General features: G+C 37.6%; 1 protein-coding gene across 6 annotated transcripts in view; it reads left to right on the top strand.

Annotated features, from left to right (window-relative positions):
• Nucleotides 1-24370, top strand: part of CASK (peripheral plasma membrane protein CASK) — a 304568-nt gene that overhangs the window by 33635 nt on the left and 246563 nt on the right. For all 6 annotated transcript variants that reach the window (XM_089104332.1, XM_089104335.1, XM_089104334.1 and 3 more), the window contains exons 5-8: nucleotides 1676-1753; nucleotides 9304-9479; nucleotides 11840-12021; nucleotides 15836-15958. In XM_089104332.1, coding sequence (XP_088960458.1) covers nucleotides 1676-1753; nucleotides 9304-9479; nucleotides 11840-12021; nucleotides 15836-15958 — 559 coding nt within the window. The remainder of the gene's footprint in view (nucleotides 1-1675; nucleotides 1754-9303; nucleotides 9480-11839; nucleotides 12022-15835; nucleotides 15959-24370) is intronic.

Here is a 24370-nt window from a genome sequence, read left to right as displayed (position 1 = left end):
ACCTATATTGCATATCGAGAAAATATTATTACAAATAATTCCGGTGTTGCCGCAAACTCAATTGCTTGAAAGGATAGCGCTTATTATGGATGACTTGAAACTAAATGGATAGGTTAAATTGGAAGCTTAATTTTGACAAGTTATTCTTTCAAGTTTCTCCATTCAGTAATTTGCTTTTGAGCAGATTTGACCTGAAAAAATACTCTAGGATGCAGAATTTGCGATTGAAGGAGCCCTCACCCATGGGAGATACATGGTTCTTTACTAAATCAACATAATTCTGTTGAGTGCGGTTTATATTCAGAGCTATTCTGCGGGTGTATTGATAAGAAATAGATGCTGAGATTGATTATCAGCTATTTATGTTATTGTAAATTTATTTATTTATTCAAAATGAACGATATATCAAGATATACTTAGCTATTATTCGTTCCTATAAATGGCTTGTTTAAGGGGAGTATGGCTGAAAGTTTCTTATTGAAATTATGAATTTGTTAATCAACACGTCTTTTGTTCCCGAAAAGAAAGGACTTTTTCACCTGTTTTTAAACGTAACTAGGAAATGATAATATTTACTACTTTTACTGTTTGATTATGTTCAATTGACACAAGGCAGGAGACACAAACCATGAATGGGACAACTTCTAAATCAAAAAATGAAAAACATTAGTTTATACACTATGTAGCCTACCTCATACCAAATGGAACCCTCGCTGTTCGCCACTCATCTGCCCACTGTAGTCTTCTATAGGTGTTTTTTCTTTCTCTGATCGAAAAACAACTCTCAGAAAAATGTACAAATTATATTTTTACATTCCTGTCAACTTGTGAAAATATAAGATATGGCCTTTTATTATAGGCAAAAGGGTTTCAAGTGTAAGCCAAAATTTTAATTTGATGCTCTTCTTTTGTCTTTAAAAGTGCAGTTTTGGTGAAATTTTGTGATAGTTATGGTTTGGCTAAAGCTAAAGACTGATTTCGGGAGAAAACCAAGACGTTTCGTAGTCAACACAATAGAGTTTTTTCTAACGTAATACGTAATAGACTTTAACGTAACGTAATAACGTAATAGAATTTTTCCAGTTTTATTTTTCGCTCTTATAAATCTCAAGAAACCAGTCGACCTCGTTTCTCAGCAGAAAAGCATTTAGAATTTAGAAATGATCTACAACTGCTAAAATTTTTTGAAGAATCTCAAGTGGAAAAAACTCTGAAAATAGGCGAACAATTCAGACAAAGACAAACAAAGCTGCTGCAGGAGAAATTATCGAAATTTAGGAATGTGTGATCAGCCCCTGTCATTTGCCTTTGTATATTCCTAATCAACTATTAGCAAGCAAAATGTACTTTTTTTTATTAATAAACCAGATATAGGGGTTGGGTAATCAAATATTGCAGGATTTATACTTTTTGTACTCACAAAACAAAACTATAATATTGGAGAACTTGGAAATCTTCGTTTTCTTTACCTTTGCCATTTTGCCAACATGCAAATATTCATTTTCGGATTGGTTGAAAAAAAAAAGCTAAAAATTAGCCCTTAAAAGGGGCTACGATCCGTTTTATTAGTTACTTTAACCTCCTAAAATATGATTTATCGTTATTAGTTTTTAGTGGCTTCAAGGCTTGATTCATAGATTCTTATTCAAATTTTATATTTTGTTTTTCCTTACAGTATGGAAGGTGGAAACTTGTGCTCGGAAATTGTTGAGCGAGCCTCCTCAGGCTTTGTTTACAGTGAAGCAGTTGCTAGGCAAGTTTGACTTTTCTTTATATTTTTCAATTTATTAAGTCTTTTCTACTTGAATAGAACCTGAGTACTTAAAGGTTCTCACTTTAAAATACCCCGACAGGGCACATATTTTGGAAGCGCTCTGTAACTTCTCCAATAATAATAATTTATTTTTAACCCACATCATATACAAAAATGATAATTGTGGAGTATAACGAAAAATTAGATAATACACTACATACATGAGTACATAAAACTTAAAAACTTCACGAGAGCAGAGTAACCAAAGAAAAGAAAAACGTTTAAGGTGCAAAAAAAAAACTATTTGTGACAAAAGGTACACCAAGGCTAAATACAGAAGACCAGGAATTAATGGAGCACCATTTAATAATTTAGACATTCGTATTTTGAATGTTTAGTTAATATAACGAATTTAAATTACTATTGCGAAAAAAAAAGAAAAAAAAATTACGCAACAAACAAATTCAACAACACTTCAAACAACAAAAAAAGAGCAAAAGCTACAGCAAACGAGTAAGGCCACTGTGGGCTGGCAGATACTTTTGTGTAGACTGGGGTAGTTTCCCGGCAAGTTCCGTAAGCCTCAACCCAATATCCGGAAGACCGTAAACAGACATGAGATTCCGATTTCTATACCATGGAGGCAGATACAATAGAAAGCGGGAAAACCGGACATAATATGAATGAACTGAACTGATGTCTTTTTGGGGAAAAATAGGGTAAATTCCAGACAGAAACAAAACCGAGTGATGTGTAAAAACCGAAAATAATTTAGCAAGAGACTTTCTATTGTATCTACCTCGATTTGCAACAATCTTAGAATAACTTTACTGAATTTTCTTCTTGCAATCAATGACGACGAGCCTTCGGAAAGGTTTCAGTGTCTTACTAGCATTGATACCCAGCCATCGGAAAGAAGGAACCGACGGGACAGAAAAAGATCCGCAAACTAGAGAGGTCATATTATTACTATTAAATGAGAGATATTCACACTTTGAAAGATTAAGAGAAAGTCCAATGGTATGAAGTTTAGATGCTATTCTTGAGACAGACAGGGAAAGCCCCTTTTTAGTCCTGCTGATCAAAAGGATATCATCTGTATAAGTAAGATAAGAGATCTTAACGGAATTCAAAATGCAAGTAGATGGGATAGAAGAAACAGCATATGATTTAAAAAATTAAAAAATAGAAAAAGAAATGACTGCACCTTGCGGAACCACATGCCGCACTGGAATTTTGCTTTCGGAAACACTCATGTCCATTTTAATCCGCAAAGAAGAATTGGAATACCAAAATCTAAGAAGAACAAGTACCGAAATGTTAATACCGTGACTAAAAAGGGAAAAAATAGCTTGGGAATGGGTAATGGTGTCAAAGGCCTTGGAGAGATCCAAGGTGCATAAATGTAACTTAAGTCCATTTTAGTTGCCTCAGTAAGAACATTTGCCAAAACTCGGTGTCCTTGCTGGTAACCTACTCCAGCTGAAAACCCGATCTGGTTTTCACCAAAATATGTGGTAGAGGTAATTGGAGGGAGGAAAAGATACTCTAAAATTTTTCTTATGTTGCAGGAAACAGTTATTGGCCTGTAAGATGCACACTCAATCGGAATTTTTCCTTTCTTCAAAATTGAGGTAACTCTTCTGCACAATAAACTTTCAGGCAAAAACGACGTATATAAACACATTTGGAAAAGAAGCTGTAGATGTTGTGCAAAACCTTGGCAATCAACGTTTAGGTGTTTGGCACTTAGGCCATCACCATCAGAAAAACTTGACTTGAGCTTCTTTATAGCTGGTGCCACCAGAGATAAATGAACTGGAAGGATCTGGTTCTGGCGTACTGAGGTAGGAAGCGCAGAAATAAAAAGCTTCATAAAATTAGCATGAATCAGATGATTTATGGTGCTAAGAATCTGACCTTAATGTTTGCACTAAACAGCAGGGCTAATAGGGGTATTTAATGAAAATCATCAATTTTATCTGAATTTACAACATTTTTCAATCTAAATTACTTGTTGGGGACTTACAAATTTTAGATTTTACAGACCGTAAATACTTTTTATACTCTAGTTTATTTTTATGTTTAAGCTCAAATACCACGCCGTTAAGTAGCCGTCCGCAAGAAACCCATATACGCAGCCAAAATTTGGCTTTATTTTTCACTGTTTTTAGACCTGGGTCCCACGACCATTCAGGCTTCCGCGCATGGGTGTAGGGAGGGGGAGGCATGGGGGTCAGATCCCCCCCCCACGCCCTTCAAATTTACAGTAGATATGGCCGAAAAAGCAGATGGGTGGAAAAGCAGTTGATAAAAGGCCCGCCATCACACTATCGACTGCCCCCCCCCCCCCCCTAGACAATATGCTGCCTACGCCCATGCTTCTGCGTATTAAATTTTACACGTTCCTCGGGAACGGCCACTCTTTCGGCTTCCTTCATACATGATATAATACCAAAATAATATTTGTTAAAAAAATTCTTATCATTTACAAATTTAAATCCAATCTGAAGTAGCTGAAAAGGAACTTTTGTAGTAGACAAAAGAGATGTAAGGGTAGAAATGCAGAGCGCCCAATTAGCTTTATTCCAATTTTGCCTGGCAAACCATCTACGATTCACGCGTGAAATATCTGGTGACAGAGATATATTAAACGAAAAGGAAATTGGTAGGTGGTCTATATCACTTTCTGTTTCGTTAACAGAAACAATTGAAACCAATAAATTTGAAAAACAAAGAACGTGTGTTATATTAGTATGGCTCCCATAATGATGGATATATGAAAATAAACGATTCTTATCCAGTAGCTTAAACTCGGACAAAGACTGGAAAACCATATTCGATCGGAGGTTTGAATTCAATAAATCAGCATTAAAATCCCCAGCGACAACAAATTGCTAACCAAAAGATGATGCAGAATCTGCCACTTTTTTCAAAACACTACAAGTCTTGGCAAACTTATTCAGTGACTGAACAGATTTACGATCACAAGGAAAATATACATTGATAAATACTAGATCGGCAATTCCCACGGCCAAGATATTTTCTTCACTGTGGAACAGCACTGGCGTCGCGGATGAAAAAGAACTACGTTTTAAAATGCAGGCGAGGGCTACGGAAGCTCCACCAAACTTACACAGTGCAGCATTCACAAACGCAGTGTGATTCCCACTCCGTTTCAGCAGATTGGTATTAGCTGATGATAAAACATGCTCTTGAAGACAGACGATATCGTATTTGCACGAAAGTTCGTCAATGATGTGCTCTTTCCTACGTGTTCCGTTTATATTGTACGAAATAACCGAGAACTTTTGCAACATCATTTCACACCGGCCGCAACATTTCACACCGGCCGCAATACGAGACTTGAGCACTGGACACAGTAGACTCTACGAAGTGTGTGACCCGCCGCAGTTCGCACAATAAGGGATGTTAGTACAGGGTGCATCTTTCGAAGAAGAATGATTGCCTGCACAGCGCACACATTTTCCACTTGACTGTTGCATTTGTTTAGAACGTGATCAGGAGACCTGAACTTAAAGCAACAACGCGGTACACTTATAAAGTCATAAACGCTGAAAATCTCGTATCTGATTTTGACACCATTTTTTATCACGTCACTTTTACCAAACGAGTCTGAAAAGACTAGCTTAATAGCTTGGGACGACCCAAATCGACTTGCGTCCTCAACTCCAGGGTGCATTTTGAATTCACTAGCACTAAATGGCAGTGGGATTCCTTTTACTATTCCGAGGTACCGCTTCAGCAAAATCTTCGTGTCAGCACTCGAAACAAGAGACTTCACAGACTCATAGAAATCAGAAGCGACAGATTTCTCAATATTCATAGAAAGTTTGTCACCCAACGGCCGAACATTAGCATTCGAATCATGACCACTTAGTTGGTCGATAAAGTCCTTATGGCTTGTCGGATCACTAATAGACAGTGGAAATTTAGAGACAATAATAGTAGAGTGGCTATCGGCTGGTTTCGAGGGACTGGCTCCAGACTGTGATAGTGGCGGGAAATGGTTGGAATATGCCTCGAACTGGTTGGTATTTTTTTTTAACGGGACATGCAGCTCATTCACTCTCGAAAATAGAGCAGAATAAGCAGCGGCTGATATCGATGGCACTTCATTGGGGCTTATAATAACAAATACTGGGATGTCAAAATCGTCTGTGTTGCTATTCTTGATAAAGTCCAGAATATCACCTAGAGGGCTCAGTGACGCTTTCGATCCAGTTCGCTTCTGGATATAGCTTGGACCCAAGTCATCTCTTCGCCTTCACGATATCATCGGCGTCAAAAAACTCCGCACCAAACTTCTTAATCATTTCATCATCAATTCCTTTCTCAATATTTTGCTGAACAAAATTCAGCACCGGACAATAATGCAAATTTTCTTCATCCCCTCCGGACACGATAAACAGCTATAGTGTGCTCACAATATGTCTTGCTCGTTCAAATGCTAGATGAATGTTGAACTAATTGGGGGTAAATCATGAGGTGAAAAAATAATTGTTGCACTCAACGGAGTGCAGTGGTTAGAATAGGGCCTTCCCAATCCAAAAGAATAGTAAACACTTTGGAAACTCAGCAAAAGCGCCAGTAACCAATTTAATTCATTAAATATTTTTCTGGTGGTTTCCTTGCGAGAGAAGTAGGGAAGCGTTGAAGGCTGTCTATCTTGTCCCCGCGATTTAAGGGGCAATCCCAGCGGGTACCACGGCTCTTCCAGACAACTCTCTTACCCCTCTTCTGCTTACTTTTCTTTCCCCACCTTAATCGTAACGTAATTGCTTCTAAATATCGGATGTCCTATTTATTTATATTAGCACTGCTTGATAGCTATTCTTTAGCATTATCATGAAATAATTGGAGTTCAAACTACTTTTACAAAATATAAATAAATGTCCAGGAACTAGGTCAATAGATTATAACATTTTTAATCCGTATAAAAATGTTTTGAAAGGATGGTCACGCAATTAACACCGGTCACTGAATTAATTTAAGATCCTCCCGAGTTTCAAGTTCATGAAATCCAGAAAAAGGTGTTATGACCTTCAAAACCAATAAGAAATAGCCATTATATTGCTTCTGTAGATGTTTTATTGATACTATTCAGATTTATTGGAATCAATAACAACGTCCGTACCTCTCCAAAAACATATTTATTGCTCAAAACACTGAAAAAAGCTAACTTCTCTTAGTGAATTTAAAAATTGATATTGTCTTTGCCGAAAAAATAAATCCCAGTAGATATGACAAGATCTTGTCGAGACTGGAAAGCAAATCCATGTTTATGATGGAAAGAGTATCTGGTCGCATCATCTTAGGTTTAAAAGATAGATCCTATTTGGTATTTACACATTGAATAATTGCTCAATAGATTATAATTACTCAAGAAGCATAGTTCATATAGAAGTTAAGGGAATTCAATATTCTGTAGGTTGAATTTTCCAAGTGGAATTTTTTTAGTCTATTTTTGTATGGGCTAAATTCATTAGGGTTAAATTTAGTGAGGTGAGTTTTAAACGGCTTGAATTTTGTGTTTAACGACAGGACTCTTCGTTAATGACGACTTCAGTGAACACTAGCTAAAATTTTTCTAACTTTTTTTGGTGTCTTTAGTATAGATATAATAAGAAAAGATTTAGTGAAATATTCAGGGTCAATTGTGTTAAGATCAATCCAAAGGATAAAGTTTGACCCTATGCTTTTACCGTATAGTAAACTAGGAGCAGGAGTGCTCCTAGTGCAGGAGTTTACAAGAATAGAAATCTGACTCATTCGAGGTTAAGGCACGAATCCCTTGATACAGTCAGGAGTTTTTTCTTTGTTTTAGAATTGGATCACAGAAATGTGTGGAATTCTTAAATCAGTTACAGGTAACATTATGGTTTTATAGAAAAATGGGAGGGGGCTCATTCGATTAGGATTTTAAATTTCAAGTGCGCTTTTTAATGGTTGGAAGTGATTGGAGCGTAATCAGCCTCCCTCCTATACCCTTTTCTGCCAGCCAGTCCCCTCGTAACGTAACCTCTATGATAACGGATCAAAATTCTGAGATGGGTATTTTGTTCAGGAACATGGGAAGGTGTAATGTCTGCATATCTGGGGTTAATATTACTCCCAGAGCTCCCGGGGCAATGGTCCCAAACTATGTAAATTACTTATTGCTGACACAGGTTTTAGTAGAAAAATCAGCGGCGTTTAGTCTTGGTTGTCCGGTCAGTTAGGAGCTCCTAGGGGTTGTTTGATAGGCCAAGAATCTCAGTGTTTCCCAAGGGCATACTGTATAAACGACATGTACACCTTAGTAAATAAAAAGCAGGTATGTGTACCCAATTGGTCCAATTGTCTGCAGTATCTCAGAAGTGGATGGAAGGATTGAGTTTAAGTTTTCAGGGAGTGTTGAAAGGGTTTATTGGACCACAAATTTTTATTTTAAGGAGGTAAATCAAAGGCAGGGGACAATCGGAGTTGAAACTATCAGGTACTGTCGAAGAAAGGAAGGGGAGGGTAGGACAAAGAGAAATCACGTTTTCTTTTGGGGGAGGAGAAAGAAGATAAGCCATCACGTCTCTGATCCACGAAAACTTTTTTTGTGTCGCAAGCCCCCATTGAAATCAATGCACGGTTAGTTATTAAGGTAAATGAAAAGACACTCTGTGTCTACTTATTTGTACTTGTGGCGAGAACTAGGTGTTTCTACCTTGCCCGGCATCAAGGATCTTCAAGACCTGTTTCGACCATGTAGTGTGGTCTGCTGTCACCTGCTTTGGAAACACTGTGTTTCCAGGTTATCAAAATAGCGTGTCTGCAATATCTTGGCTATGGTTTGGGGTGTCAAGTTAAAACTTTAAGGGATTTTTTTGTTTGAGGGAGTGGGGTCAATTTGACCTTAACTTAAAGAGCCGTTAAATGTGGTTTTTGTTCAAATCTACATAAGAGTTTTGGCTCTTTAATTCCCTGTCGGACTAAAATCTATTCATGGTATAGTAGTGATGTAAATGGAATGACACTATTTGTACCAAGGTAAACAAAATTAAGTATCCACAATATCTGCGCAGATATAAAAACAAAGCCTCAAACCAGTTTAGTCTTAATATTACTACTAAGCAAAAGATATTCACATTTTAAAAGAACTAGTGATTTTTCTGCTTAGTATTGAAGGTTACTGAATAGGGCACTTCTATGACATTCCCATGAAACTTTTTTGACCATTAATTAGAGCAGAATGAAATTTGACCGTCTGAAAAAAAAACGTCTGAGTAGTAAGATCAGAGCCCCAAAATTTTGCTAAAAGCATTTATTCTAAGAAGATAAAATCCTACCGGAAATATAAGCCAAAAACGAACCTATTCTGTGCGTCATACTCAAACCTGGTTATTGTGGGGATTGTGCTTGGTTTTAGGCACTTCAGGTAACCCCTTATTTGTTGGAAATTTTTTTTTTAGATTAACCTTTTCTGTTTTTTTTTTCTCCCAATTTTTCTTGAAGTATGTTTCTTTGATAAGGGATGCATTTGATTCTTATTTTTTCAGTCATTACTTGAAACAAGTTTTAGAAGCTGTAAAATACTGCCACGACAATGATATTATTCATCGAGGCATTCGACCTAGCTGTGTTTTACTGGGTAACAGAGACAACTCGGCTCCTGTGAAATTACGAGGATTCTCAGCCGCAGTACAATTGGAGAAGAATGAATTAGCCATGTGTGGTAAATCTTGTTATGAAATGCTACTAGTTTTCTATTCAAATGTCGGAAGGTTGAATTTAATTTTGCCCAAGGTTGCTACCCCTGAAATTTACGTAAAGGCCACTCCGGCTCGATGAAATATCACGATTTTAGTGTCCTCTTCTATGATTCCTTCCAGTTTTAATTGCCCAATTTTTTTCTATTCCGATGAATTTGAACCTATCCTTGTCAAAGTAAATTCTTGTATGCATGCGTGACTCAATCCCATGCTTACAGGGTGCATGGTACCTGAGAATCATCTTTCTTGATCCGATAGCCATCTGGGGTATTAACATTGAAACTTAACATGAATAAAATATTCGAGACTTTAAGATACCGCATTATCTCGTTTGCTTGTCTGGCAAGTTCTGTGAAAATGCAACAAAGCCAGTAAAGTTCCTTCCTAATTTGAGTTCTGATTAATTGTAGTTAAAGCGTATGAATTTTTACTCTGAAGCCACATCACTCTTTGATTTTTAATCTTACTTTATAGAATTGGTAAGTGTCTGTAGCACATAGCCAACCGCTTGAGGCTGTACAATGGGCTGCTGGACCTAGTATTTCTCTACAGTTCTTTTATAGTCCGAGTCAGTTGGTTTCTTACCAATTCAAGAGAATAAAGTGTTTTTTTTCTTTTTTTTTATCCTGGAAGCCTGAAGGCAAGGTAGTGTTTTTATTGCTGACATTACATATTGTCATTAGGATTCATTAATAGGTGCCGAATTTTATATGTAGTTTTTAAAGCATACCTTGTTTTATTCCATGGCTGGGGATGAGTTGAATTTTTTTTTTTGGGGGGGGCACATGTCGTCGGACAATATTTGTGTCTAGTCAAATAAATGAGTAAAGGGATGAGTTTTTTTGCGGGTTATCGACAAAATGCGTTAATATATTTTTTTTTTTTTTTTTTTTTTTTTTTTTTTTTTTAATGGAGTAGAAGAAGTTGGCATTCTATCTAGCACCTTAATTTCTTCCCTTAAAATGTTTATTTCCAGAAAATGTAACTTTTGACAATGATAACTAGTGAAGCCATCTGCCACACTGTCCTAACGTACTTTTTATTATTCATTAATAATTATTGCACAAAATTGGATATATCATTTTCGCCAAGCAAAAGAGAAGAGTGGAGACTAGAGCTTTATTTTGTCTTTTTTACGGTTTAGGATCGAAAGTAATATTGTTATTTATCGGTCTCTTATAAAACTATATTTTGCGTCAATAGTGGGTTCAAAAAAGGCGTCAAGCCAAAATTCCAAATGAAAAATAAATTCCAAATAAATTTATTAAACTTTATTAGTATCCATCATCGAAATCCTTTGATATCATAAAAGGTGAAATCGATTCCCATAAATTACGACAAAATTGAGTTCCATACATCACTGCTTATTTGGCTGACAAATTGATGAAAGTCATTAAATAAAATGAAATAACGCATGTTAAGTTGAATATAAATCTAGTAAAATTTAAAGGTCCGACTGATAAAATCTGGAACTGTTTATTCATCACCTTCAATAATCGATTTTCTTAAGAAATTTGCTTACTTGACATTTGTTTCTGCATTGGACTGATTGTTGGGTGAATCGAATAGTAATATCATAATAATTTGTCTTTTTACAAAAGTCAGCAATGGCCGTGACAAAACGAACAAGACATCAATCAACAAGTGACATCACTTACTGTCTAACACATAAATACGTTAATGTAATTCAGCATAAATCTACAATTAGAGAACTCTACGACTCAGCCGTAGTTACAGGAATTTCCCCAGATTTCAAATTCTCTTCAAGTCTTTTTGTTCTAATTATTTGCAAAAGATTTCCCCTGATTGAGCAAATGGGCATTTGACTTTTCGGGTTTTAAACCCCCCCCCCCTCCCCCGCCGAAATTTTTGTCCAAATAGTAAAAACATAAAAAATGCATATAAACAAATTTTTGATGTGTTTTTTTTATAATAATTTTTTAACACCCCCCCCCCCTCCCCCATCGAAAAAAATCGCGGATATGCCCTTGCAGGGGATGTGTTTGGATTATCCAAGATACATTACAAGCATACTATTCCAATTGTTCTTCGGAATAAGGCTGGAGTCGGTACTTTTCAATTAGAAGCTTGAATAAAGCAGCTTTTTTTAACCACTAAAATAACTATTTTTTAGGTTTAAATATCTATTTTCAAAATAAACCTTAATCATGGGATTGCAAATGCCATTGGGCAAATGCAAGGACCGTTTTCTTGCCTTACCCAATCCATATACTTTCTTCTTAGTGTTCATTTTTAAAGTGTAGACTATGCTGAAACCACAATTCAATGAATTAATAACTAAAACCGTTCCTTAATTTTATAGCTTCAATAATAAACAGCGCTCCTCAGTTCCAAAGTCCCGAACAAATGAATCAGCAGCCACATAGTAAATCGTCAGACATTTGGGCCTTAGGTGTATTTTTGCATGTACTCCTCACCGGTACTCTGCCATTTATGGGAGTGGGAGACAATCTCAAGGAAAATATAAAGTCAGGCCTTCTACACGTAAGTAATTACTTTTTGCTAAGGTATTTACAAATTAATTTAACTGATTAGATCTAGAAAGCGAGAAAAAGATAAAATGGATTTTAGAAAGAAGCAAAAACAACCTGGTTAATGGTTAATTTAGAAACAAATAAAAAAAATTAATAATTTATGTAAAAATTGCGCTTGATTTCGGATTAAATATTGGTTGTATATCCTTTCAAGCAACAAGCGACCTATATTCGGACTTTGAAAAATGACCTATATTCGGACTCTATCCAGACGAGAAAGGTTTTTTGGCCACTCTCCGTGTCTTTTCAGATGAGAAAGAAGTTAAATATACATCTGCAGAGCAAAAGTTAATGAGCCAAGTTACAAATTATATGGATCACCATGTATATTAGAAAAAGTGTTTTTAAAATCTCCCAAGAAGATTATACTATCCCACGCCGCTTAAATTAGGATTTAATCTTATTTTTTTAAGTATCAGGTCAATTCTGTCGCCCAAAAGCAATTTGTGGCTAATCCAATATGAATAGAAGTAAAGAACATTTTGGATAAAAAAGAAAGAAGAAAAAGGTAATCACAGAAAGATAATATAAGAATTGAAATATCATTCACAACATGTTTATAAAAATAAAATACCACCTTCTGCCTTTACTTAAAAAACGCGATAGAAATGCACAACAAATCGTAAATATACAAGAAAAATAAACAAAGACTGAAAAGTTCATATTGTCTAGTCGGAATTGTAACGATGTAAATCTGTCTCACGTTTTGTTTTTGCTCTTTGGCGAAATCGCTTGATTTGCTACTGGAATTCTTTGTTAATAAAGGGAAGCATTAAAAAAATTGGGAAAATTCACTTATTTTATTTACTCCATTATATGGAATTATTTTTTTTAGCTCTTTTATTGAACGGATAAATAGAAGAGAAGTCATTTCAATGTGACAACACAATTAACAAAATTAAGATTTTTAAGTAGTTTGACCATTGATTTTGCCTGGAGTTGCAGCTACTCAGTGTTGAAAACAACGAATTTTGTGTTAAAAATCTCTGATAATCTATAATGTTCTCCTCTATAAACAAAATAATGTTTAATTCGATATTGTACTTGTTTTTTTTTTACCGACCTTAACTCAGACCCGTCCTAGCCGTGTGGCTAGCGCGCTAGAATTGAAATCCCGAGGACAGGGGTTGGAGCCCTTGTGTCGCTGGTTATTTGGTTTTGAATGGTGGTCAATTGTGTCACTGATCAGTACAGGCAGAGTCGACCCAGCTCTAAGTAGGTACCTGTAGAAATCTGGAGGAAAAACACGGGAAGAGTCGGATGATTTTTCCCCAACCACGAATTGCAGATTGCTGGTTATTTGGTTTTGAATGGTGGTCAATTGTGTCACTGATCAGTACAGGCAGAGTCGACCCAACTCGAAGTAGGTACCTGTAGAAATCTGTAGAATCTGTACCTGTAGAAAAACACGGGAAGAGTCGGATGATTTTTCCCCAACCACGAATTGCACTCCCGGCTGAAGGCAGAAACTCAGGAGGTCGGTACCTGCACTACGCAGACCATTGGTCAGCATGCGGAAAAGTAAAAGAAGTTAGACTCATACCTTAGGTCGTCCTTTACCTCCAGAGGAAAAAAGGGAGTCAATGAAGAGCCTCTAATCGTCTTCCGGAAGCGTAGATATCTCCGTATACGCTTGTACTTATGGTATGAATTTTTTACTTTTATGTCCTTTGAAGCGTATTCCTTTACCTTCTTCGTCGTTTTATACCCTCTGGTTGCCATTGAAGAAGCGTATAGGGCAATCTGAATCCTCGCATGTGAATCAAATATCTTAGGCAGCGCAATCTTTGTTGTCTCATCGCATCAGATATGTCTGTCTGTTTTGTGTGTTGCCAATTTATATATAGCTTATTCTGTCCGACGAGTTAATGTTTAGTATCCTTCACAGGGCATTGTTTTCTTTGACAGCTTTGACATTCATTTCTGCTTTGACATGTTAGTTCCTCTAAAGCTGGACAAAGTTTGTTTTTTCCTCAGAGAAGTGTCTTTTTTTAAATATTGCAAGATTTTTAACTAAATGTGTATTTTAGGACTTCCTGGTTGGAAGGGACGTTCTTCCTCGTCCTTCAATGTGGATGTCCTTGTCTCCATGTAATGCTTCTAGTGGGGTTTATGTTAAATGTGCCTATGTCGTAGGTAATTTTTTGTTTTTCAGAGCCTTACTATTTGAGCTTCCCGAGTATAGTATTTGGTATTTTACTGCTGCATTTGTACGCAGTGGTAATATGCAATATATGTAAACACTAGGGCAACGTATTAAAGTAGAAGATGAAGACCATCTGGGAATATCTTGGCTAGTGCCTATACTGACTGATAATGTGAAAGCCAGGGATACTTGGTACACGATGGACGACTGAAAAAAGACTAACGCCGTCATTAACAGGGTTTACCTGGACCAAGTTTTCAGCGAAATATGTGTGATTCTCCTGCTATACAGCGAGAAGTATACTGTTCCCATTCACGTTTTTCATCAGAGTTAGTATATGCAATGAAGCGTGTACAGAAAGACTGTCCTTCGTTCTCGCGTGCCCCGAGGAACAATTCTCATGTTATAGTTGCTATAAAGAGGTCAAAGCTGCTCTACCGAATTTGAGACGAGTGTTGCTGACCTCGTGCAAGACAGGCATTCTGTTGCTTTCTTGAATCTAAGAAACTGCATACCAGACTAGCTTTGGAGGCGCTTGCCAATGCTGTTGAAGCGCAGTTTTTTGATAAGCGTCAGGATTAAAAGGATACCTGAAAATTGCACATGAAACAGGTGTAAGAAAATAATATAGATTGCCTTGTGACCTTAAGTAAATGGAGCACACAATACTCGGTTATATTTGAAATACGTAACGAGGAAATCCACAAACTTTAGGAAGAGTCTACTGTTGAGCGAACTTTTTTGCGTATAAGTAAATGGAGCACACAATACGTGGTTATATTTGAAATACGTAGCGAGGAAATCCACAAACAATAGGAAGATTCTACTGTTGAGCGAACTTTGTGCATATAAGAATTACTGGAGCCCCGTTTGCGTGAATCTTCGTACCATTGCTCGTATTGTGCTGTGCCTAAAACACGGTAAGGTACTCGACATGGACGGAATTTATGTTGAACCTTTGAAATTCTGCTCTGAGTCTCTATTTGAGTATTTTGCTCTATTCTTGCTTGTTTTTCATGCATTTTCACCGTATTATTTCATTCTAGAAAAAGGCAAGCAAGTTTCAAAAAATTAATCAGTAGACGATCGCGCAGAAAAAGCAAAACAAAAGCCAACTTGCACAGGGAACACAAACCTTAAGTAGAACTTGGACCATGTTATTTCTAATGTATCTGCTTTCTCTATTTCAAGGAGTCGTCCAAAAGCCTGGAGAACTCAAAATGCTGGGGCAGGACACCGCTTTGTTATTGGGTGCAGCTTATCTCTTATTTTTATTGGGTGCAGCTTATCTCTTTACACAATAGAAACATATAGTTTTGCCACGCTTTCATCCTCTTGAGTATTTTTAAGGGGATTTTTTTCTTCGTTGAGAAAAACATATGATTCTAATTAGCTCTCAATATATTTTTGATTAGTTGTAAAAGTTTAGGGATAATTGTCATTTTAAGGAGAGAGAGATATTGTGTCAAATCAAGGAGCTAAGATTGACTTCTGAGGAAAGCAATAAGGTGCCCTATGTATTTTGCCCTAGTCTTGTACTCGCTTTAAAGCTGCTTCGGTTATTATTTTTGTCAACTTTTTGTCAGTTTGCTTAATTTTAAAATAGTTTTTTTTTTAGTTTGAATGTGCAGTTTTTGAAAACGTTAGTGATAATGCACGGGATTTACTGCAAAGAATGCTGGTACTTGATCCTCAAGATAGGATAACCATTGAAGATGCCTTAAATCATTGTTGGATAAAGGTATGGTTTATATTTTCCCTTGGTTTATGTTATTTTTTTTGTTGATTTTGGGGATTTGTTTTCAACAGTTCCTGGATTCACGTCCAGTTCTAAGCCCGACTTTGGGGAATGTAAGAGTAAGTGTATTATAATTTTTTTTTTGTGGTTCCATGTTTATTCTGACCTCTTTGGGGAAGGAGGAGGGGAGGGTCCTTAAATTCTGGTCTCCCCGACATCAACCAGTATGGTACAGATCTTAGTCAAACTTTCTGGGAAGGAAGAGTAAGTATCCTTTTTGGACTTTTCGGATGTCTAAGTGCAATCTCTGTCGGGGGATAGGGGATTCTGAAATGCGGATCATCAGGATATCGTCTAGAAAGGTGCTCAAACCTCAACCAAACTCTTTGGGAAGTAAGAGCTTGTATCTTAGTTACGCCTTTTGGGAATGCAGATCTGATTTATGTTTTTGGGAGAAGATAAGGGGGGGGGGCTGTTAAACTTTTGTCATCAGAGCATCTAACAGAAATGTTTATCAGATGTCGAACCAACTTAGTCGGGAGCAAGAATATGTGGCATAGTTCTATCTTTTGTGCGAACCATATCCAACGTGACTTCTGTGGGTGAGAATAGGGGAGTAATTTCTAAATTCTATTCATTAAGTTATCTAGCAAAAGTGGTAATCAATTATGGAATAAACTCAGTCAGAAATAACATATGATGCCCCAGTTATGCTTTCTTTGGGGTCAGTACCGATTCAATCTGTGAGGAATGATGAAAGGGGGACCCCAATATTTTACATATAGCACATCATGGTTGTAGCGATAGCTACAACCTAGTAAAGAACAAACCAAAGTAATCATAAATCTTAAAACACTTTTTGAAGAAAGTTGCCAAGTGAGAAAAAATCGCCTGTAGAAGCTGATTCAGGATGGCAACAGGAAATGATACAAGTTTTATATCACTTGTTATTCCACTAAAAGAGCAAACTTTCACGAGTGTGGTAGATACTTAACTAGTGCGGTTTAAAACGGTGGCTGTACAGCAAAATTAGTTTTTTGCGTCATTTGGCATCACTCTTTTCTTTTATTTAGTTAAATGTACATCACACACAGGAAAAACCTTCGGCTTTTTCATAGTAAGTCCTAGGGTAAGACTCCCAGTAGTCAGACAGCTAATCACCACTCCAATTGTTAAATTCTCACTGTAAAATCTCTATTGTAACGCCTACAAATTGGATTGCGTCAACATTGAATTTGTCTAAATTTTCTTAATAAAAATGGGAAAAGCTCGAATATTTTAGCTGTAAACAATGCTGAATACTGTGAGTGCGCTGACGTTTATAGTAGAGTCTAATCTTGGGTACGCATTTAAAGCTTGGGCCTGATCATGGAAAACGCTGTCTTATCTTGGACCTTAAAATAAGGGGATCTTAAAATTTGAACAAATAAGTTAAATCATAGACATACTCAATCTTGGATAGGTTCAATCCAAGATATGCGTTGTGAAGGTCAATAATTGGGGCCTTCTTAAATAGGCTAGGTTGTAGGGGTAATTTAAATACTGAAAAACAATGTTTTCCAAGATTGAAGTCAGCCAATCACAACTACCAGCCAATCCCAACTATCTAAACCTATATACACAATGTCCAAGATTAGAAGCATGTTGTCCGTGTTTGAGAAACATACATTTAAATCAAGACATGTTGTCCAAGTTTACGCACTGCCCGAGTTCTTACTTACTTAGGTCCTGGCCATCCTCATGGGACGTTTTGGGGCCACTCCTCTTGCTAGCTCATGCGTAAGGGCTCGGTACATTGCTCTGTCTCGTGCGATACGTGATAACTGGGCTATCTTGACGTTGTCGAAGTGGAAGTTCTCCATCCGTTGTTTTCGTGGTCTGCCTCGTGGACGAAAGTCGTGGCGGGATCCTTCGAGGGTGATTTCTGGGAGGTGGCTCGGCTCCATTCGCTTCACGTGGCCGAACCAACGCAGTTGTTGTGTCTTGATTTTACTGAGAATGATTTCAGTGGACTGGAGCCTTTGGCGTACTTCCTCATTTGTGATTCGGTCAGTGTATTTGATTCTAGCAATGCGCCAGAGGAATCTCATCTCGATAGCTAGTAGTTCTCTCTCGTCTTCGGTTTTCAGGGTCCATGTTTCGCATCCATAAATAACTATGGGGATTACTAAACTGTTGAATAGGTGCAACTTGAGTTTGTTGGATAGGTGGTTGGTTTTCTAGAGGTTGGCTAGTCTTTGGAAGCTAGAGCTAGCAAGTGCAAGTCAATATTTCACGTCAGAGCTATCTCAATTATCAGAGAAGACTTGGCTACCAAGGTACAGGAAACGGTCAACCGTTTCAACATGTCACCCGCCTATAGTGATAATGCGCGGGTTGTCCAGTTCACGTTTTGCAGTTACCATGACTTTGGTCTTGCTGGCATTGATCTCCATCCCGAACGGCTTTGTGGTATTGTAGAGTTTATCCGCTTGTGCCTGCAGTTCTTGTGTAGAGTTGGCTAGCACATCACTATCATCAGCGTAGGCAAGATTGTCTATTAGCAGCCTTTTTATTGGTGTGCCATATTCCGACTGCATAAGTGGCAGAACGGTATTTAGAAAGAGATTGAAGAGATGTGGTGATAAGATGTAACCCTGGAGAACTCCTGACGAAGTTATGAACTCTTCTGACGACCCATCAGCGGTTATTACTTGGCATCGAAACTGGTCGTACCGACTCTTGATTTTTTGGACTACCTCAAAAGAGATCCCGTAGTGAAGGAGGATATGCCAGAGTCCTTCGCGCCACATCATGTCAAAAGCCTGACGGAAATAAACGAATAGTTGGTAGAGTTCTTGGTTGAATTCAGTGTATCGTTCCATGAGTTGTCGAACGACTAATATCTGATCGATTGTTGATCTCCCAGAGTGGAAGCCGGCCTGCTGTTCTCCAATAGCAAAGACAATTGTTGCTTGTATGCGTCGGAGTAGGACTTTTGTCAGGACACGTGACTGATGGCTCGTGAGGCTGATCGGACGGTAGTTTCCGCACCCTTTCTTTAACCCCTTTTTGTGAAGGGGTACAATGGCAGCCTTGCACCACTGACGGGATACGTGGCCGGTTTCCCACACCGCAGATACAGTGGCATGGTACAGATCAGTTATATCATCTGATCCGACGTTAATGAGTTCAGCGGTGACTCTGTCTGGACCAAGGGCTTTTTCCAAGTTTGAGCGACTAGATTGCTGACTCGGTTTCTGACTTGAGTGTGGGGGGGTCTAAGTTCTTGGTTGGGTATGGGGAAGCGGGTTAGTATTTCAGGATCCGCAGCTACTGGGGGATTCAATTTATCGTTAAAGTATTCTTTCCACCTTTCAAGTTTCATCTTTGAATCGCTAATCTCATTTCCATCTCCGTCTAGGATCACTGACGTTTGCGGCTCTTTTTTTGGCTTAACTCGCGTACTATTCTGAAAACCGCTCCGCTGCTCGCCTTCTTGAACAGTACTTCGCAGTCTTCGCATTTCTTCCGCGGGTGGTTACGTAGTGCCTCTCTGATCTTTTGCTCTACTCTTCTCTTGAGGAGCTTGTAAGTATGTCGGATGTGGTGGTCGGATTTATTGCTAAAAATTCACTTATTCTCGCATGGTGCAATGATCTTATCTATGATCCATGGTTTTTTATTGGGAGTTTTTTGTCCGAGGACGTCCTTTGCTGTCTCTATGATTGCTGGTCAGGGTGGGACTCCCTGACCTGCTCGGTCAGGGAGTCTATCTCATTAGCAGTGGTTAAGGGAGAATGATATTTCAGGATCTCTCGAAATTTGTCAAATAGAGTGGAAGAGCAGGTCTGCCTTTTTTCGGGATCCGCAGCAGCATATAATCGATCATGTTCTCGGTTTTACCGTCTGGGGATCTCCAGGTCACTTTACGTCGATGGTGGCGTTTGAACACTGTGTTCGTTACGAATAACTCGTTTTCTCGACAGAAATCGAGCAATCGTTCGCCTCTTGCATTGAGTTTTCCGTGACCAAAAGTCCCCATTATATCGGACCGACCGGTATTAACTGTACCTACTATAGCGTTAAAGTCCCCCATGACAATCAGTACGTCTTTCTTATGGATTTGGTCGATGACGCTTTATAGTTTGAAATAGAATTCATCGCATTCTTCCTCACTTCTGGCGGAGTCTGGGATATAGACTTGGACGACCGTGATATTCTTGGCAGCTCCCTTCAGTCGTAATACGGCTATTATTTCTGAGACTGGGTTGAAAGAGATTAGAGATTTTTTTGGCATTTGGTGATACGAAGAATCCTGCACCTTGTCGACGAACTCCGTCCTTGCGGCCAGACAACAAGAGCGAGGCTCCAGAGAGGTTTTCCTCACTCGTTCGGGGAAGGTGAGTCTCAAAGAGGCCAAGAATATCCCAATTGTACCTCTGTAGTTTTATAAGAGCAAAATCTATTTTCCCGGTTTGGCGAGTGTTCGGATGTTTTGCTTGTCAAAATGTAGTGTGGTTTTTGTCGGAATGGAACAACCGTGTGGATTTTTGCCCCGGGTGGGGGTCGTCCTAGGCCTACGATCGTCGGTTACCCCGGACGCGGTAGTTTCGTCGGTTACCCCGGACGTAGTAGCATGTAAAATCGCATTATCATCAATCAAAATTGGTTGTTCGTCGGTTACCCCGGACGCGGTAGCAGATGTTCGCATAATATTGAACCTTTTTTTGACGATTTCAAGAGAGGTGGTTTCTTGGCTAAATGGGTGGTGGGAGCAAGCCACTCCTCTCCACCACCTTGCAGAGGCCGTTGTCCGTAATCCGGATATTCCGCCCTTCCGCAGTTGTCCTCCTATAGGGGATCCTGTTACGATGGTGTTCTGCTTCACCATGCAATTTAACCCATTGCCGGGAGAAGGTTCGTAACTGACGGGGCGTGTTCACATGCCGATGGGCCCTGCTGAGTGTACATCCAAGGGACCTTATTCCTCCTCCGCCTGTTTTTACAGCCCCCGGGTGAGGGTGCACCAGTTTCAATCAAGGACCCCCAGGGACTGGGTCCCTCCTTTGTCCGCGCGTCCTTCTCAATGGAGGCACCCTACATATGTGTAGGACGTTCCCCTATCAGCCGTTGTTATCACTTTTATCGAAGCCGCTCTTTAAATATGAATGTAAAGTATGTGAAGATGCAGTTTTGTCAAAGAGTTTATTTAATTTTTTTTTTAATATTATGTTTTGCTTACAAATAGCACATAGATATAGTAATTTCCTTCCAAATGAATCCTTAAACAACTCTCTGACTGGTTTTAGCGCCCCACTAGCGGCGACAGAAAAAGAAAAAAACAAAGGAGATGCATGAAAATAAAAGAAAGACACGTCACTGCTTCCCATTGCGAAAAAGATATTTTCTTTGTTACTCAAGATGGGGGACTGTAATTCTACTGAATGGTATTTTCGGCTATAGAGATTTCAATGATGCAATTTTCATTTTGACCCCACATCACTTTTTGTGTGTTTCATGCTATTTTTCGAAAATCCCATAAATTTGTTTTCACAACGTAGTTTTATCATTAAGTTCAACATTAAAGTCACAACAATGTTTTGAAATGTGAATCGTGTCGTCATTTTTCTTGGAATAGCTGTATTGAATTTTATACTATTTCGATAAAATTACACTTAATACTTGATTCAGCAAAATTTTAATTTATATTTGTATGAAACGGTATAAAGTTCAAAATCTATTAGTTCATGTCATGTACCACGTCTTAACACTATAGGAACCACTCATTGTCCGTAAGCCGTAGTTTTGACACATCCAGCTTCGAGAGTTGGACAAGGAGAATTTGTTTCCCAGCGGATGTAATGCTCCAAAAATTTTATTATTGGAAGAAATTGCAATGTTTTTTTGAATGAGTGTTTATCCTTTTATACGCGATGGTCGCTTGATCCTAGTGCGTGTTTAAGATAAGAAAGATTATCCCTAAAATAGTTCTTTCAAACTATCTTATTTGGTCGCCGTAAGCGAATCTGAACTGTTGTAATTTTTACAGAATTTTTTTTTGGAGTGACACAAGTTTGTATTTGACAAGCAATTAACACTTTATGGAAAAAACAGAAACGAAAATGTGTGTAAGCTTTTCATTTTGACATCTTGATACTCAGCTTTGATTTTTGGGTTTTCAAGAAAAAGAGAATCCTCACCATCTGGATTGTTGTTTACAATCCAACTTTGCAAGACCAGACTATGATAAAAAATGATCCTTTGACACCATTGTTGGGTACTAAAAAGGTAGATAAAACTATTGCTAAGTATTTTTATTTTTTAAATAACACGAAAAACAGTCTGCAAGATCTACTAAATAACAATAAAATAGAAATTATTATCGGTATTGCGAATTTTTGTTGTATCTTCCGTTGTCATTTCGTAATCGCCGTATTATCAAAAAGTATAACGCGCCTGATATAATTGAAAAACTTCGTGATTTACATATAACACTGTCTGCAAATGCCTATGAAAAACTGTCTCCTCACCATGATCTCATTCGTTTGTTTCGCTGATTTTTTTTATTATTCGTCTATCTTTACTTTAAGTGCTGTGTGTGTTTTAATTTTTCTTTCCTTTTTCTCTTTACTCCACTATTTTCACATTGTTTGTGCAGTGGGTTATAAATAAAATATTATTATTAATTACAGAAATGAACCATGGGGTATTAATACCCATATAGTAGTTTCCACTGTATTTTCAAGAAATATGAATAGGAATAAATACATGATACTTGCAGGATTTGTTTGAGTTGTGTGCTTTTCGTATGCAGTTTAGAAGAAATAAATACCAACTGTTATATTGCATTATTCTCTGAAAAATAAGTGACTTTGAGATGAGATTTGGTAGCAAATACTCAAATGCACGAAAAATAATGTTTATGTAGTTAATTTCAATTCACGTGCTTAGGTTTAAAGCAACACTAAAAAAGGCTCAGCTTGTGTGTAAAGTTAAGTGAAACAACGATGGTATTGGTTAATAAGGTATTGACTCTAATAGAACTGATACGCTAATGCTGTTTTCAATGACGTTTTGCGGTAAAAAGAAGATATCGATCTTAGAATTTCCTTGTCCATGCCACTAACAAAAGACGTCAGCGCCTGCAAAGCGCTACTTTTGAATTACGAAAGAGTTATTTTTGTAAATGTGGAGAGGGTTCTTATTTTTCAGAAATGATGCTAAAAAGATAATTCATGTTTTTAAAATAAAAATATATGTACTGTTTACTAGTCATTAGTGCCAATTTTTGTTGGTGAGGAAAACAACCAGATTGTAAAAGAAACTGTTCGTCAAAAATCGTGAAAACATTTTTGGCTTGAAATTTGAAAATGAAACCTGTTAATACAGGATCTATTACCAAATGAAGAAATTTGATAGGATTAAATTTCCTTTTTCAGTTTGGATCCATCGACAAAGCTGATCAACAATATTTCTTACTGCTGACAATTTTCCCAATAATTTTGTGTTAAGTGTGGGAACCAATCCAATATATTGTTTGTCGAAGGATATATTTGCTAAGTACTATTTCAAAGAAGTCTATGAACGTTTCAGAAGCCAATTCAACCCTTTCTTAGCGTTTGGTGTTAAAGCCAAATGACTTTATATATGTCAGATTCGTAACTTTATTCAAGTATCAAGGATATTCACGAATAATAAGGATTAACTGAAAAAAAAACAAAGAAACACATTTTCGCTGTTGAACACTTTGATTAAGTGTATTTGATTAAGTTCATTCTAGAGTACAGTTATGAGCGTTATCCTTACTAAAAAGATAAGAAAATGCTAGCCAATTTGAAAAAAAATTATTATTTGGTGATTTGTGTTTTAAAACCGAAATCAGCAATAAATTTTCTTTTTAAATGTCCTCTTAATTCTTTTTTTGGCTTGGCCAGATTGGCTTCTGAATGGTATATTCAGTTCAAGTTCAAGTTCCATTTATTTCCATAAATAACAAAAACAATACCCCAAAGGGCTCAATGGCCCGTTATTTGGGAAACGGCACAAAATAGATGACTAATATTAAGACTTGGCATAAACAATACTAAGCAATGTCTAATTTATAAATCTATAAGGAAAAGAAGTCAACTCACCGACAGTCCACACGAAACAGCGACCCTCCTATCACCCGACAATAAATAAAAATAAATAAAATTATCTATATCATCGAGGATCCAAGGCCAACAAAACAAAAAACACCCCCCCCCCCAAAAAAAAAAAAAACACCATAAAACAACTATAAATTAATTAATATTTACCTTTAATAAGAAACTTTTAATCTGTCTTTTAAAGAAGCCAAGTGTTCGTGACTGACGAATCTCAGCAGGAACCAATTTTCCAAGCACGTCCGACAGTCACGACCAGACCAAAGTCTGAACGAACCGAGGGAGTAGC

Source organism: Artemia sp. Qi Xiang Cuo, chromosome 18, assembly GCF_049724085.1.
Source record: "Artemia sp. Qi Xiang Cuo chromosome 18, ASM4972408v1, whole genome shotgun sequence".
Classification (NCBI taxonomy): domain Eukaryota; kingdom Metazoa; phylum Arthropoda; class Branchiopoda; order Anostraca; family Artemiidae; genus Artemia; species Artemia sp. Qi Xiang Cuo.
This window is presented reverse-complemented; position numbering and strand designations above follow the sequence as displayed.